The sequence below is a fragment of the Nomia melanderi genome, chromosome 4 (genome assembly GCF_051020985.1).
Source record: "Nomia melanderi isolate GNS246 chromosome 4, iyNomMela1, whole genome shotgun sequence".
Classification (NCBI taxonomy): Eukaryota; Metazoa; Arthropoda; class Insecta; order Hymenoptera; family Halictidae; genus Nomia; species Nomia melanderi.
Window position 1 is genome coordinate 17891 of NC_135002.1, and position 15281 is coordinate 33171.

A 15281-nucleotide genomic window follows, 5' to 3' on the forward strand; every position below is an offset into this window, starting at 1 on the left:
CAGCCCTGATGCTTCACGCGTACGTACCAGGAACCGATGAGATGCTTTTTCAAGGAGGTGTCACGTGAAAGGTTGTGTCTGTCCTTGTCGCACACTGTCCCCTTCCTTGTCTTACACATTGCGGGTATAGGGAAAAGCTTCGAAAATGTATGGCCGCTACATGGCGCTAGTGTCGCCCGCAACCAAATCTGTTGCCCCTCTCGTCCGCAACCATCTTTATACATACATTTAACGTTCCCTTGTCTTTGCATTAGCTATTCTATAGCTTTCCGTAGGGCGATTTCGATGTTCGACGGGTGAAATTAAAGCTTACGGTACAAAGATAATGATACCCCTATTTCTAATTGCAGATCGATACGAGAACAGATTGAAAATCATTATCAAGTGAATATTCACACTTGTCTTACTTGTTACGTACTGTATGGAACACAATCGACAGATCCGAAAATTGCACATAATTCATTAATTACAATTGAAATGTGATTCAAACTGTTACTGAAATGTTCTTAAGGATGAACTTTGATTTCTTCAGTCTCCATTGTTGACCAATGATGCCTCTTAAGTAAGAATTCTTATGCGATCTTCGAATCGATCCATCTCCCTAATTCTGAAATGGAGAGCATCAAATAAAGGGCCAATGCCATCGTACTCTTGCATTTAGATTTTATTATATAATATTATACGGTATTTTCAGTTACATTATTTTAAGTGTTTAATAACCTAAACAAGTTCGTACAAGCGTACACATATCTAAGAACTGTCTCGACACATGTATACACTTGTACTTGTACGTACGCAGTCGCAGTCGCATCAGCATTCGAATCCGAGATCGCAGCTGCGTCCACGTTTACGCTTACTCCTGCGTCTTTTACCTTTATAATAGACTTTATTATCAATATACAAATATTGGAAGACATGGCAGCACCTAGAGGTGCTCTTCTTCAAAAGACATTCTCTTATCTAAAACATTCGTAAATCTTATTTTTCGTCGAGTTGATCGTTTGCTTCGATAACTTGGACAACTTCGACGCGTAAATTGCACCGTTCTCCTCGATGCACGAAGCGTTTCATCTTTCATCGTAAATTTGTAAACGATATGCTAATTATTGTATCGAGTAAACAAAAGGCGAGACGCGTAGTGATAGATAATAATTCTCGATTCGATTTGATTGGATTTTAACAATTGTTTTGCATTAGCATATGCTTAGGCTACGCGGCGTTTGAAATATTTTCACGTTTCGTCGCGCGATCTTTTGCGATCTTTGGCGGTGTTTTGCGAGGTTTTGCGGCTCGCGCGGACACGATACGTATTGTTCTCCGTATATAACGAATCGTCTTGCCCAAACTGTGTTCGTCACGGATTATCGCGTCTGCCGCCGTTCCTCCTCTGTGAGACGTGTCGTTGAACGGCCCGCGAGCGATCACACATGTGCGATATCGGTCGTACAAGGTCTTGATCGATTACGAATAGATCTCTTTCTGTTGTTGGTTAGTAAAAGGTATTACGTTACAAGTTCTCCCCTTCTTTCTATAGTAATCGTCATTACAATTACACTTTACCATATACGACATTTCGTTGCTCCAAGCTTCGTAGAATATCCCAACAATTGTTTGCATGCAAAATGATTAACGTCTGCAAACCGCGCGATTAACGATACATGCGTTTTCTCGTGTGTGTTTTGTTTTGTTGTGTGGGTGCGCGCGCGCGCGCGCGTGTGTGTGTGTGTGTGTGTGTGTGTGTGTGTGTGTGTGTGTGTGTCGTGTGTCGTGTAATCGAGAAACAGTTGAAAACTTGTATCGTAGAACGTGGCGGTACGACGACAACAACGACAACGATAATTCCGACGACCTATCTATATAAATTACGTAGGAGAAAAAGTTACGATCTACCTGTTTTACGTAAAACGACCTAAAGCGAAATTTAGTTTGAATTTTTATAATCGACTGAACACGCCCGTGAACTTTGTTACATGGCTGAAGAAACTCAACTGTAGACTTAGACCGTAAGTATTGTCACGATATAAACTCCTGCTTCAATGATTTCTATCTAGGAGGTGAATTTCGCGATGTTGAATGCTGCCGACGAAATATCCCCTCCGTACACTGTGCAACGAGCGACTTGAAATTTGGAACAACGAATAAGAAATAGAGATTTTGTGATTTCTGCGGATTTTCGAGCAGCGAGATTCCTGTAAACTTGTTACGCTGTTCGATCGCAAGCTTTACCACAATCTTTCATCGCGCTTATTATCTTATAATGGGGAACCGTCTTTGCGCCCTCGTACGATTCTGATCGTGTCGAACGTTTCGCGTGTATATATGTTTGCGCGCACGTTGCGTGTCAAGCGAGCAAATTCCACGTAACAAATGGTTGCCACTTTTCGAAAGTATTGCAGTCGTCGACAGATGCGCCTGTACCATTCATTAATAATTAGGAATTGGATTCGAGTGTACGTGTATTGCGATTAGGAAATATTCACAACTTTCTCGGAACAAAATGTATAATGAGATATGTAATCATAGATCAACATTAATATTATGGATTTGTATATGTACACGTCTGTGTGCAAGCGTCGCGTGCTCGACGTCTGTGCGAGCATACGAATGCAACTAATTCTGTGTGTATGTTGGTAGCGAATGTTTATTCGTTTGAGAAATCCGGACATTGCAATTCCATATCCCTGTGTATTTGAACAGGTAGCTCTCACATACGTCTGCACGCGAATGCAAAGCACTCACGGAATCAGTCATGCGCGTCCGTTCTTACGTTCTTACGTTCTTGCGTTCTTACGTTCTTGCGTTCTTACGTTCTTACGTTCTTCCGTCCTTCCGTCATTACGTTCTTACGTTCTTACGTTCTTACGTTCTTACGTTCTTGCGTCCTTCCGTCCTTCCGTCCTTCCGTCCTTCCGTCCTTACGTTCTTACGTTCTTACATTCTTACGTTCTTCCGTCCTTCCGTCCTTCCGTCCTTACGTTCTTACGTTCTTACGTTCTTACGTTCTTACGTTCTTACGTTCTTACGTTCTTACGTTCTTACGTTCTTACGTTCTTACGTTCTTACGTTCTTACGTTCTTACGTTCTTACGTTCTTACGTTCTTACGTTCTTACGTTCTTACGTTCTTACGTTCTTACGTTCTTACGTTCTTCCGTTCCTACGTTCATTCTTACGTTCGTTCTTACTTTCTTACGTTAATTCGTTCGTTCGTTCGTTCGTTCGTTCGTTCGTTCGTTCGTATTTGTCAAGTACGAGTATTAAACCGATCAACTAGTATACCATTTTTATAACTGTTTCATAGAAACGACAACGCTAAATTCATTTCAAAAAGATAATTTGCGAATGTGTGTACAATTGAAATCCGAATAAAGTCACGCCAATCGGGACGTAAGAACGACAGTCGTAATCGCGGTAAATATCACGAAGGGAGAATTCCAAGAACGACTCGCGCTACCGCAAACTTTGATCTCCAATTCTTCCGGATGATAGTTTATGCATTTCGGTGGCCTTCGGCGGTACAAACGTTCTCTTCTTGCGGTGCAAGCTCCGGTCTTTGCGAGCGCTTCTATGGGTTCGATGCTAAGCTGTTTACTACCGCATGGACACAAAGTATCCACCACCAACAGTATCAGATTCGTGTGTCGAATTTTCTGTACGCTGAACGGTCTGTAACCACGCGCAGGCATCGATTAGTCGGGGACAAGTTGTTAGTCGAATGAAATGACTGGTTTAATTAGACGCAAACGTACCTTTCACAGCCGGTTACGTGACAGTTTGTCAATTTTCCCTTCAGAGGATCGCTCAGCCCGCTAGTGTTGAGCCGTTCGGGTTGTAAAATGTACAGATCGGTTTTCTTCTCGCAGGTTCTCAGTTTCCGTTGCGGGTAGTAAGCGGACGTGGCCCGTGTCGAGCCAGGAGAGGCGGGAGACGCAGCAGCGACCGACGGAAGCCTGGGAAATATTTGGTTCTCGTCCGTGAACGGTTCACCGGTAGAGTCCGCATCCACGAGCGAAGCGAGTTCCCGTGCCTTCTCCGGTGTATCTGGGAAAATCGTGTCGTCTACGAAGCGAGAGAAGATATTATCCGGCCCATTCCATCGATGTTAGAATCGCGCTATATCGGACGCGATGCGCGATGCAACGACAATCTCGCGACAAGGGGAGGCTGCACTCACCGTCGAAATTCCGCACCGACTCGCCGGCTAGCGCGAAAACGATCTGCCACAAGTTTTGCATATTGAAACCGAATACCAAGTTCCAAAGCATGTGTCCGAATATGGCGACCGTTGTGGCGACAGATTCGGGGAAAGTTTTTGGGGCCGCGGACTGATGAGACTCTTGAGGATTACATTTTCCCTGATAGTCGGTCACCGTCACCTTCCTGAAACGCGACGACGCTCGTACTCGAAAAGCATTCGAGACTGTCGATCGGTGGAACGCGAGGCGTTACAGAGCGCGAGAGTGTGCAGTTACCTGAAAATCTTGTCTTGAACCAAGGAATCCATAATGGTACCGTCGATTTCCCCGAAAAATTTACCGGTGTGATCGTGCCGCTCACTGATGATTATGAATCCGTTATTGTCCAAAATGTAACAGTCCAGTTCTTCGGAAGCACAAGTTTTTTTACAATCCGTGCCGCTACACTGAACACGGAAAATAAAGGTGACAATTCTATATATCGTGTAATTCGACGACGATAGTTCGAATCGTGTGTCTTGTAGATGCGCGTGTCGTAGTAGAGTACATGTGCATACGGTACCGTGGAAGTAATATTGATAAAGTGGGATGCCAACGAAGAATGTTGAAATTGAAGACCAACGACCGCCGCTGGTGCCTTGTGTCCTTTCCCGATGAATACCGCGTGCGTAGCAGTGACCAAAGGATTGGGGCTGTCGGCTGGCGACAACAGACACGAAAATCGTTAGGTTTCATCGATGCGGGTTCTCGACGACGCGCAAACTAATCCGACAAGTATTCTGGTCCGCGGAAATCGGACGAGAAAATGGTTCGTTTCCTGAAATCCGACTGATACCTACCGGCATCAAAGGGCACGCTGAAAACGAAACTTTCCGGTTCTATCGAATGCTGATCGACGGCACGTTTGTACCACGAGGAATCCATTGCTCTCACGTACTTCTCGGCAAACGGTCTGAACAAACGAGACGATTCTCCGTGAAAGCGATGCATCGAAGCACGACGGACAGAAGAATCGTTGAAACGTAATTGATTTGCCGATTATTTGGCATTAGAGTATAAATGGTTATTCGAATATGTCCGAACAATCCTTGTCGAACCTCGCGAATCGAATGGTGCGATAAATGTGTTTGATAATTACGGTTCATCGGTAGGTTCTTCGTTGCTTTGCTGATGCTCGTGCCAACGAAACAGACCGCTTCTGGTCGCTATGAAGCTCCGTGTCACGCCGAATCTGCCTTTTCCTTGACTGCAAATGTTGGAATCGGTTAACAAGGAATATACATGGTGCAACGTTGCGACGTAAATCGAGGAGAAACCATACGAACGTACGCGAAATATTTACAGTATCATTCACAGTTACTATTTCTCGCATATTACGACCGAGTTGCGAATACACGCGAATACACGCGTAGAATGCGTGCAAACGAGTCAATCTAACAGACGGTTCGCCATGTATACTACGAATAGTTATGTTTCCTCGTTTTTCATCGCGATGACACGCGATGGACGTTGATATAGTTGTACATTTAAAATCTTGAATGGGATTACACGAGTTCACGTAGAAAGAAAGAAATATTTCGAGGAGATAAACGAGGATCATCTGGAAGAGGAAACGGTTTCGTGGTGGTCCGTTTCGTGATACGGACAGTGAGGAGAAACAACAGTATGTAAAAAGAACCACCGTGCAAGATATCGACGAGTGCGCTTATACGAATAATTGTGCATAATGGATTACCTGTGCAGCAGAGCCATCAGTATGGCAATAGGGCTAGCGGTGGAGACACACAATATAAAATGTAATAAAAATATGCAATAAAAGATAATATTGTAAATGAAACAGATTAGCCGTTGCGCATAGTACGTGTCGCGGTCAGCCGAGACGTTGCCGCCTAGCCGTGTGGAAACGAAACGAACATTTCGGTTTATCGGATACGTGTATATACAGTTGTGCGTCGAATAGTATATCTGTAACGACAAATATTGCGACATGCATATAGGAAATGGGAAATAGGAAATAGGAAATACGAAGTACGAGATACGAGATACGAGATACGAGATACGAGATACGAAATACGAAATACGGAATACAAAATATCAAGTAAAGAATTCAAGTGTAAATTTCTACATAGTTTGTTCGCGGCTTATCGATTCTACCAACTTTTCCGGTTTCTTTCAGTTTCGTTTCGTTTCTAGTTATTCGTTTGTGTCCCTGTGTTGCAGGATCTAACGCAGGCCCCCTTACGTTCGGCGGTGAGCACCAATGAGAAAATAGCTGGTAAAATTTCCTTTTCGAACAAGAAAAACACTGTTTCCTTGGAAACAGACGACTCGTTCGTGTTTCCTTGCTCGAATAATAATCCTCGACTCCTCGACTCGTTTCCTTTGCTTGCTGTTTCCTCCGGTTTTCGTGGTGAACGGTGTGCTGTCTTCTATTCGCAACAGCATTGTTCCATCGCTCGTGGAAATTGCCACGTTGATTCTCGGCGGTCGGTTTTGTTCGCGACACGACTATGCGAGACAACGGCAAGGGAAAAATAGAGGCAACGATTTCACGATATCCAGTAAAGTACGTTATTCGATAATCGGTGCGTGAGAGAACCGCGTGCTTGTGCATTGCAGTGCATTGCAGTGCATCGTCCATATTTTCGCTATCGGTGTCCACGGGTGAAGGGCATGCACTCGCGCCGGCACGCTTCAGGCCGCTTACCTTTGATTCTCCTCTTTGTGCATCGCACCTCTTTTGTCGAAGCCATCGGTAACCAACGCGTCCAACACTAGAGACTGCACTAATCTCTTATCACCTGAAGAAATAAAGGTGCGGTCAGTGGTCGTTTGCAAAGGACACGGGGACAACGGTAATCCGCAGCAGCTGATCGACCGATCGACCGGCTTCGCGTGCCGTGTCACCCGGCCATACGGGTGCCCGGCTACTTACAGTAGTACGAATCTTTGTCGGGCTTGCTCGCTTGTTTGTGGTGCGAGCTTGGACTCCTTGGTCTCAAGGACATCCATTTCCACCCCGGACTTCGCGTTCGAGAGAGAAAATATAGAACGCGTTCTTCCGGGGTAGAAAACCATTTTTCCGAAGCCGAATTGTATTCGCAGTACACCCAATCGGGGTGAACCTTCCAATTGCTTCCCTTGAAGTATTCGGTCACTGAAACGGACAAAGGCGAATGTGTAGCGCTTCGAAGTACGTGGCGACCCGACCAACACCGAAACGTCATTTCTATCGGGAAATGCCGCGGATCGTCTATAAACTGTTACATTCTACGTATATTTTGCGTACGTTGCGTTTCTGTAACTCACCGTTTATAATGGCATGTTTAATTTCTTGTTCGGCCAACAGTTCGAACATGCCGTAAACATCGGGCAATGCCAGACCCAACGAAAACGGCGTACCCTCGATCGGCTTATAAAAGTAATTGTGTCGTCTAATGGTAACTCTTCTCTGTGTGCGTGCACAGAGAGAAAAAGAAACGTGTTGACGTTAAATAATCTATTCGGGAGATAAATAGACGCGATCGAATAGAGAAGTCGGGAAGGGACGAGTATTCTCGTTGCGTTTACGACCGATTACGACCGATTACGACCGATTACGACCGCGAAATCTTTCCAACCGACACCGAGAAACGATTCGGTAGAAACGTTAGAGAAGTCAGCCGCTCTCTCTCTCTGCGGTGCGGAAGCAGACGAGGGGTGGAGCGGTAAACGGCGGCGATAATCTCGTATCTCACTCACCATGTTGTCGTAATGAATTTTGATCGCGAAACCAGTCTCTCCTTCCTTTTGATCGATCATATCATGCCTCAACTGAAAAATCAATGTGCGTATGTGCGAATGTATGTATCATTGTACAATATATGCGGCAAGTCCGCGTTGAAACTTACGTCGAGAAGAAGGGAATTGTTCAATGGGTGCGACGGATCATCGTGCTCGGCGAGCTCGACTTCCGACAAATCTACGCTTACGTACGTAGGTTTCAATGTTTCTTCGTACTGCACCAACAAATACGGGAAAAAGAAAGAGAACAGAAGGAAAAAGAAAAAGACAGATAGAATGAGCGAACGATACCTGTTGCGTATATTGTCTTTCTTTAATTATAAAATATCGAACGTTTACTCACATCTATGCTTCCGGGCTGCGTGAATTGGAAAGGAAAACAAAACAGAAAACCGAGCATCAATGGAGATTGCAACAGTGAAAAAACAGTGATCGTTTCGAGATAAAAATTTGCTCGCGAATGTTCGATTGACAGTTACTTACCAAAGGGCGCAAGTCCGGATGATATAAAACTCGACCATTATTGTCGACTATGAAGGAATATCCATTGACGCCCAACTACGAATCATGAAAGCAGAAGATTACGCTTAAAAGATTATTTTCATTTCAATGTTCATAATAATAATAACAACAACAATAAAAATAATAGTAACAACAACAACAATAATGATGATGATGATGATGATGATGATGATGATGATGATGATGATGATGATGATGATGATGATGACGAAGACGACAGTGGTGGTGGTGGTAATAATAGGAATGGTGGAAGTAGCAGTAGTAACAGTGATAATCGCATGAAATGCTAGATAATTTGTTTCATAATTTACGTACCTTGTAAGGAGGGACGAGTTTTTGTATTTCTTCGACGGGTACATCGGTGCCGACGATACCCAACAAATTGGCTGTTTTCACCTGCGAGGTGGGGAGAGAAACGAGTAGAGAATGAGAAGAATAGTACGAGTGTGCGAGCGTGCGAGTGTGCCAGTGTGTGCGCGTGTGCACGAGACAAATAAGGAGTGGACAGAAAGAAAAAAAAGAAAAGTTAAATGCAAGTACTTACATATTATGGAAAAAACAGAGTTATAACGGTATCGTCTCGATGTTTTATTTCGATACATGGAAATTAAAGGATAAAGCGTAACTGTACGATTGCATAGAAACGCGTATACAATAATGAGAAGAATGTAAAGTTGCTCATGTTCGTATTTACTCGTGTATAATCCAACAAGGATCATTATTTAACGTTTCAGAGACATCGAACAGATGAGTAGAGAAAAAGGTGAAGGGTGTATTACCGTGTAATTTCGACGATCTAAAATGGGTGCTGTGACCGATGTCATTAGCTGGCCGTTATCTTCTCTGCCGTATCTGCCGCTCTGCGAGAATAAACAAAGTAATGTATAGGGACAACTAAGAACTATACACTCGAATAAAGATCCTTTTCGATTCGCATACTTTGCCACCGACGTAAACTGGACTCCAGTGAATAGGATGGTCGTGCTGGTAAAGTACCATGGGACGTGCGAGGACCTTTACGTATTCAAAGACTTTGCTCTTGATTTCTTCGAGGTGCGTGATTCTCGTATAAAATCCTATAAAACGAACGCGATGGTTTACGAAGCGCTACGGTTCGAACGTAGCTATCTCGATACGATGGTCGGCTGCTCACCTTTGTTGGCACAAGCGGTATCGTGCAATTCTGGGCTCTTGTCGCCGCCTACGAGATACGTAAAGATACGAACAGGCATGTGAGGCCAATTGTATCGTTTGATCACGTCCGTAGGTAATCCGGCGTTATCCGCAGTGATCAGCATAATCGCTTGGTTACATTGACTTCCTTGTCCTGTCCTGTTGTATCTATGAAGAATCTCGAAAACAGTCCCAAGGGCAGCCGATATGTTTGTCGGCGTTTCTTCGTGTTTCAGCGAGCTGGCCGCTATTTTCAGCTCTTGTACATTCTCCGGGGATGCTTGAACTAAACTGTCTTTGAAGCATTGAACAATCTCCTCCGCCGTATCGCCGTAACGATAAACGTTCGCGTAGTCGTTGGGGCCCAAAGTGTCAAGGATAGTTTGAACGGTGGCTACGGTTAATCGTTTGATCCTTTCGGACGCGTAGCATTCGATATCGACTAGTATAGCCAAGTCTTTCGGACTGTTTGCAGCTCCGACAAACCAATTCGAGATGCGAAAGTCGTAGACATCTCGCAGGACGCGACTCGCGGTTCTTTTCGAGTTGGATGCTCGTTCCTCGGAGGGGGGCCAAGAGATTGCTGTGAAAGAGAGAAAAGGAAAGAGAAGAGGCAGTGGATGGTGCGTGTCGTAGACCAATCACAGAATTGTGGGGCTACGAGAAATGGATGAATGGTAAACCGTACCCGGAAAACGTCGCAAGAATCCGGAAGTCGCGCCATAGTACTGCCAGGACAGAGAAGGATCGCTCTCGTAGTTGTTTACGAATAACAAATCCAAATATTCGCTCCATTGAATGTCTGCGGTTACTTCGCGATCTGAACAGAAGGCGGGGGTAATTATGGAGAGTTTCGAAGCGGAAACTAAGCATGCACGATCATACTCTACTGCGGAGAGGTTCGGTTCGATGAATAATTACAATCGTCTTTGATTCCGGCAGGCATCAACACTGTCGAGAACGTGAGATTGATTGGCAAATGGTCAAAGTGCCGACTGGAGAAGAGAAAATTCTCCTGACCGGTCGCCGAGGATTTCCCGTCTCCCGAAAAAGTATCGAAGCGTTGCGACGAATAATACTTGGGCGATACGTTTCCGTCTCTAGGCGCGGATACAGCTGCTTGCTCGGCGCTCTCCACCAACCTCTGTAATCATGTACATGTAATAGACGAATATTATTGGGAATATCATCGTACTCTTTGTTCTTACCATGACAGCGTTCATCTTAAAGTCCAACATATTCTTCACCTCGGCTGCCATTTCCCGTACCAAGACTAGGCCGTCCTTCTTCACAATCTCGGCGTTCATTTCGTGATACTTCTACTTGCAACACAGCAGAACAACGGAAGGATTGAAAAGTTGGATCGGTATTTGAAATCGAGACAATTAGAAGATCGACGATGCAACTAATCGCTTGTCCGAGCAAGCGTGCTATGCCAACGATGTTATTCCGATTGAAGATTGATACTATTCCATTAATACGAACAGTTTTCTTACCCTCTGTATCTCGCTCATTTTCGTGACCTGTTTGCCAAACTCCCACAAGTCTACGCCGAATTTCAGGGCCCAGTTTTTTACTCTGCAAACGAAATGTAATATAAAATCTAATATATAATTATAAAACTGGAATTTTCTCAACGTTTCCGTACGAGTGTACGCGAGAATACCGCGAGATCGAGTCTCGTCCGAGTAAACGATTGCGTTTCAACGAGCCATTACAGGTAGAGCTACAAACAACTACACCCCGTACCAATGTTTCCCGTATGTGCGACATTGGACCGTAAAAGCTCGAACGGACGTGGACGATTGTGACGAGAGCGACTGTATCACCTGCCTCTATACGCGTACAAGTCGTGTCGTATCGTGTAGCGTAGGTGTAAAGGAGCATCATTGATGCGTTCGCGTGTACATGCAAGCTCACGTAAGCACGCACGCACGCACGCACGCACGCACGCACGCACGCCGATAGTTCTGATCCTCGTTAATCGACTGTGTACGTACGCGTAACTCGAGCACGCGCCTGCGTTCTTTTCATTCTTATCATTCTTGGTGATTTCCTTCGAATCGTTGATAGGCATCTGCGATTTCAACAATCGTAAATCGTAAATCGTAAATCGTAAATCGTAAATCGTAAATCGTAAATCGTAAATCGTAAATCGTAAATCGTAAATCGTAAATCGTAAATAGGAAATCGTAAATCGTGAATCGTGAATCGTGAAATCGTAACGTGTCGCGGCTTCTTTGTTTTTCAATGACAATGCGCGAGCTAATAGCGCTAAGCGCAACGACGCGCGGCGCGATGAAATATCCAGGTGCTGCCTCAACTAACAGACGTCTGGTAGATGCCACGCATTCGCGATAATACTTTGGTATATTCGCGAGTCCGTCTAGCCCCTCCCACCGCATCGTAGCCCGTTTAGTCGGGGAGAAAAGGAGAGAAAAAAGGTACGATGGTAATTCTCTGGAACCTCTGAAGGTTAACGCGGTGGTTGTTGTTCGTTGCACCGTTCTATCGTTAAATCTGGTGAAATTGAAATGTCCGTCGATCGTTTAGCCAACAGCCAGTCGTTGAACGTAGGAAAGAGCAATTAAAATCGGTCGTTTCCCTGTATCCCCCTGTACGTGAGATTCGAGTACAGATCAGAATTCCGTATCGAATATGCTCGTCGTACGAGCCATCCACGCCCCTTCGGCGAGAAGATCGAAACCTCTCCGCGCCTCTTTCACGATACGATTTCTCCAAGAAACGTGCACGGATAACGCGTGCAGCGTGTACACCGTAAGCCGTCTAACGCGTAGCGTACAGCGTGCAGCGTGCAGCGTGCAAAGTACAACGCGCGACGGTATAGAGCGGTTAACGTACTCCGGTCGAATGGAGAAAAGGAAATTGCTTGTACTCACTCGATATGAGGTATGTCTTCTTCCTGTTGGTAACTCGATTTGATCCATAACAGTACTAACAACACTCCGCAGCGAAAGAATCTTTTGACGGGTAAAAACATTATTTCGTCCGTATCGATTGGCAGCCTAATAAAAACCAACGACCAAGACCAAGACGGTACCACCGGGCAATCTCTTAGGAAGCTACGTGTACGCTGGTACGAAGCGATTTCTCGGAAAGAATCAGTCTTGGCGCTCCTTCGTAGTACAGATCGATCGGCCGGAATACGGGAATGAACGTTACGTGTACGAATTCGCCGTTTCGATGGAATCTTGTTTATTCGTGAATATTCGATTGAAAACAGCACGGCGTAACAGCAGCACCCTTGTACATTACCGTATCGATGCTTGCCACGTTAGGTATACGGGTCTCGTAGCGAGTATTCGCATCCGTATCGTCCCTCGTTTCCTCTTATTATTACACGTCTTGTTCCCTTTCGATCGGTCGAGCCAACTTGCCATACGTTCTTGCGATACGCTTCGTCGTGCAGCCGTCAAACGGAACGCGTAGCTGTCTTCCACTTTGACCGGGTCGAGTTACTCCAAGAGCTCTCCCCGACGTTTTCACACGTTTCGATCCGATCCGGCACTCTACTCTGTTGGATTTCGGTAATGTCGTCTAAACACGCGTTCGATAAGATTGTCACTGATCAACGACGACGACGACGACGACGACGACGACGACGACGACGACGACGTCCACCGCAACGACGCGTACGATGAAACTCGAAAGGGATGCAGCGTATATGGGGAGACGTTGTAGCTCGGCGGCCCGTAATAATTCACCTCCAACGCACAGTCTTTCTCCGTGGACGTTTCTCTGAATACGACGCGAGTTCTCTCAGCGATTCAATCATCTCAAATTCAATTCGTTTGACGATCTGTTTGCGTGCACACAAATATGTGTATAAATATGTGTATAAATATATGTATAAATATATGTATATACGTACGTACATACATACATACATAGATACATATATATGTGTATATTATATGATATATCATGTATCGTACATCATACATCATAGAGCATACATCGTTTCGCGTTACATTAGATTGGAGTGATCGTCCGAAAAGGTGTATTCCGAAGGGTTAACCGATCAAGGGGTAAATGAAAAAAGTGACCTTACGTTACAACACCACCACCACCACCACCCCATCAGATAAAACGGCGTTTCTTAGTCTCTATCTGTTTTATCGTGTATCCTTGTACGTTCGACGAGTATTTTATTAAATCTGCCGCAGGAATCGAACATTATAGATATCTTTTACGTCTCTGATACGATTCGCTTTACGATTCACGATTGCACCAGCGTTTACCACCTTGTCGCGCGATTTCTCAAGTATGTTCACACCGTAACGCGCAGAGAACCCGAAAGAATGAAGAACGAGGGTGGGATAAGAGAGAAACCGAAGAGGAAAGGAGAAAGAGTAAAGAGAGTAGTGGGAGCCAACCGGTGGAGGGGAACGCGTACGATCACGATGGAAGGAAAGAACAAAATGATGGAAAATTTCAACATTTCCACGTGAAACACGCGTGACACCCGATACAATGGGAAATCTAATTGCGGTTTAAAGTTGCTCACTGTTTCCAAAGTACAATTAAAAGACGCGATCCGTTTCGATTGTATTCTCTCGTGAAAATTGTTCAAAGATGGTGTACCAGTCGCTTTACGTTCGAGCCAAGAGTGGCTCGCTGGCTGGCTGGTTGGCTGGCTGGCTGGCTGGCTGGCTGGTTGGTTGGTTGGTTGGTTGGTCGCTCGGTCGGCCGGTGGTTGACACGCGCGAGCGCGGGTACGGGCGCGGGCGCATTACTCTTACTACGGCCACGTTCGTGGATTCGGGCGTTTTAGGAGTAACGCTATTCTACGGGTGTGAGTACGTACTCGCTACCACCCCTTAAAAGCCCGAGGAGACGGGGACGTAGCAGTTGACGTGTATACCCGCTAGTGTGTGTTGGTGGGTTCGCGATAGTGACGGAGGTGGCGGAATGGCGGTGGCGGTAGTGGTGGCGGTAGCAGTGGTAGGACAGCTAAGGGTGGGAAGGGTGAACGTAGTACCCGGTATGCACGTAGGCTATGCGCTGGTAGTAGTCGCAGCGACGAGGAGAGTGGCGGGAGTACGCACCACAAACGGTTCCAAGTAGGAGAGCGGGTATAGGAGAGCGAGTAGGAGGGCGAGTAGGAGGGCGAGTAGGAGGGCGAGCAGGAGGGCGAGCAGGAGGGCGAGTAGAAGGGCGGCTTAGATCGACGACGCAAACACGATAAGTAAGGGACAGGAGGTGAAGGTTCCGAGGCACCGGTAATGAAAAGAGACGACAGCCCGAGACAAAGATGGATATTACCATCGAGGAAACCCTTTTCCCTGCGACGCGGCGTAGCCAAGATAGACGAAGGGAGATGTTTCGACTAGCGGGAACGAGATCCTCTCGACCTCGCGACATAATAGGGGTAACTGTAACGCGGCGCAAGCCCGACATCATTGATTTAACATGCGTCTATAGCTCCGTGCATAAAGCTGAATTTTCCTAGACTCCATAGATCCGAGCAACCCCAACACGGCTACTTCCTTCTTCCCTTTCGGTGTCACCTCTACCGTGTGGCATTTCCATGCAACCGACAACGCTACAGAACCAACGAATCTTTCGTTTTCGAGGAATATGTTTCT

General features: G+C 45.6%; 1 protein-coding gene across 10 annotated transcripts; it reads right to left on the reverse strand.

Moving 5' to 3' along the window:
- Nucleotides 1-646: 646 nt before the first annotated feature.
- LOC116434693 (stolid) lies at nucleotides 647-14549 on the reverse strand. Of its 10 annotated transcripts, none has more exons than XM_031993290.2 (25): nucleotides 14278-14549; nucleotides 12573-13492; nucleotides 11169-11250; nucleotides 10881-10991; nucleotides 10594-10816; nucleotides 10361-10492; nucleotides 9653-10255; nucleotides 9439-9575; nucleotides 9279-9359; nucleotides 8815-8895; nucleotides 8461-8535; nucleotides 8321-8335; nucleotides 8085-8192; nucleotides 7936-8007; nucleotides 7504-7645; nucleotides 7130-7351; nucleotides 6902-6995; nucleotides 5930-5962; nucleotides 5333-5440; nucleotides 5034-5146; nucleotides 4757-4893; nucleotides 4471-4640; nucleotides 4173-4378; nucleotides 3748-4057; nucleotides 647-3664 (listed from the first exon to the last, which is right to left on the reverse strand). In XM_031993290.2, the coding sequence occupies exons 2-25, from the start codon at nucleotides 12671-12673 to the stop codon at nucleotides 3370-3372; spliced, it is 3651 nt and encodes a 1216-aa protein (XP_031849150.1). In that variant the 5' UTR covers nucleotides 12674-13492; nucleotides 14278-14549; the 3' UTR covers nucleotides 647-3369. The 10 variants fall into 10 exon arrangements, with proteins under 10 accessions (XP_031849150.1, XP_031849152.1, XP_031849148.1 ...); XM_031993292.2 differs by having other exon boundaries at nucleotides 14215-14549; XM_031993288.2 differs by having other exon boundaries at nucleotides 14201-14549.
- Between the last annotated feature and the right edge of the window lie 732 nt (nucleotides 14550-15281).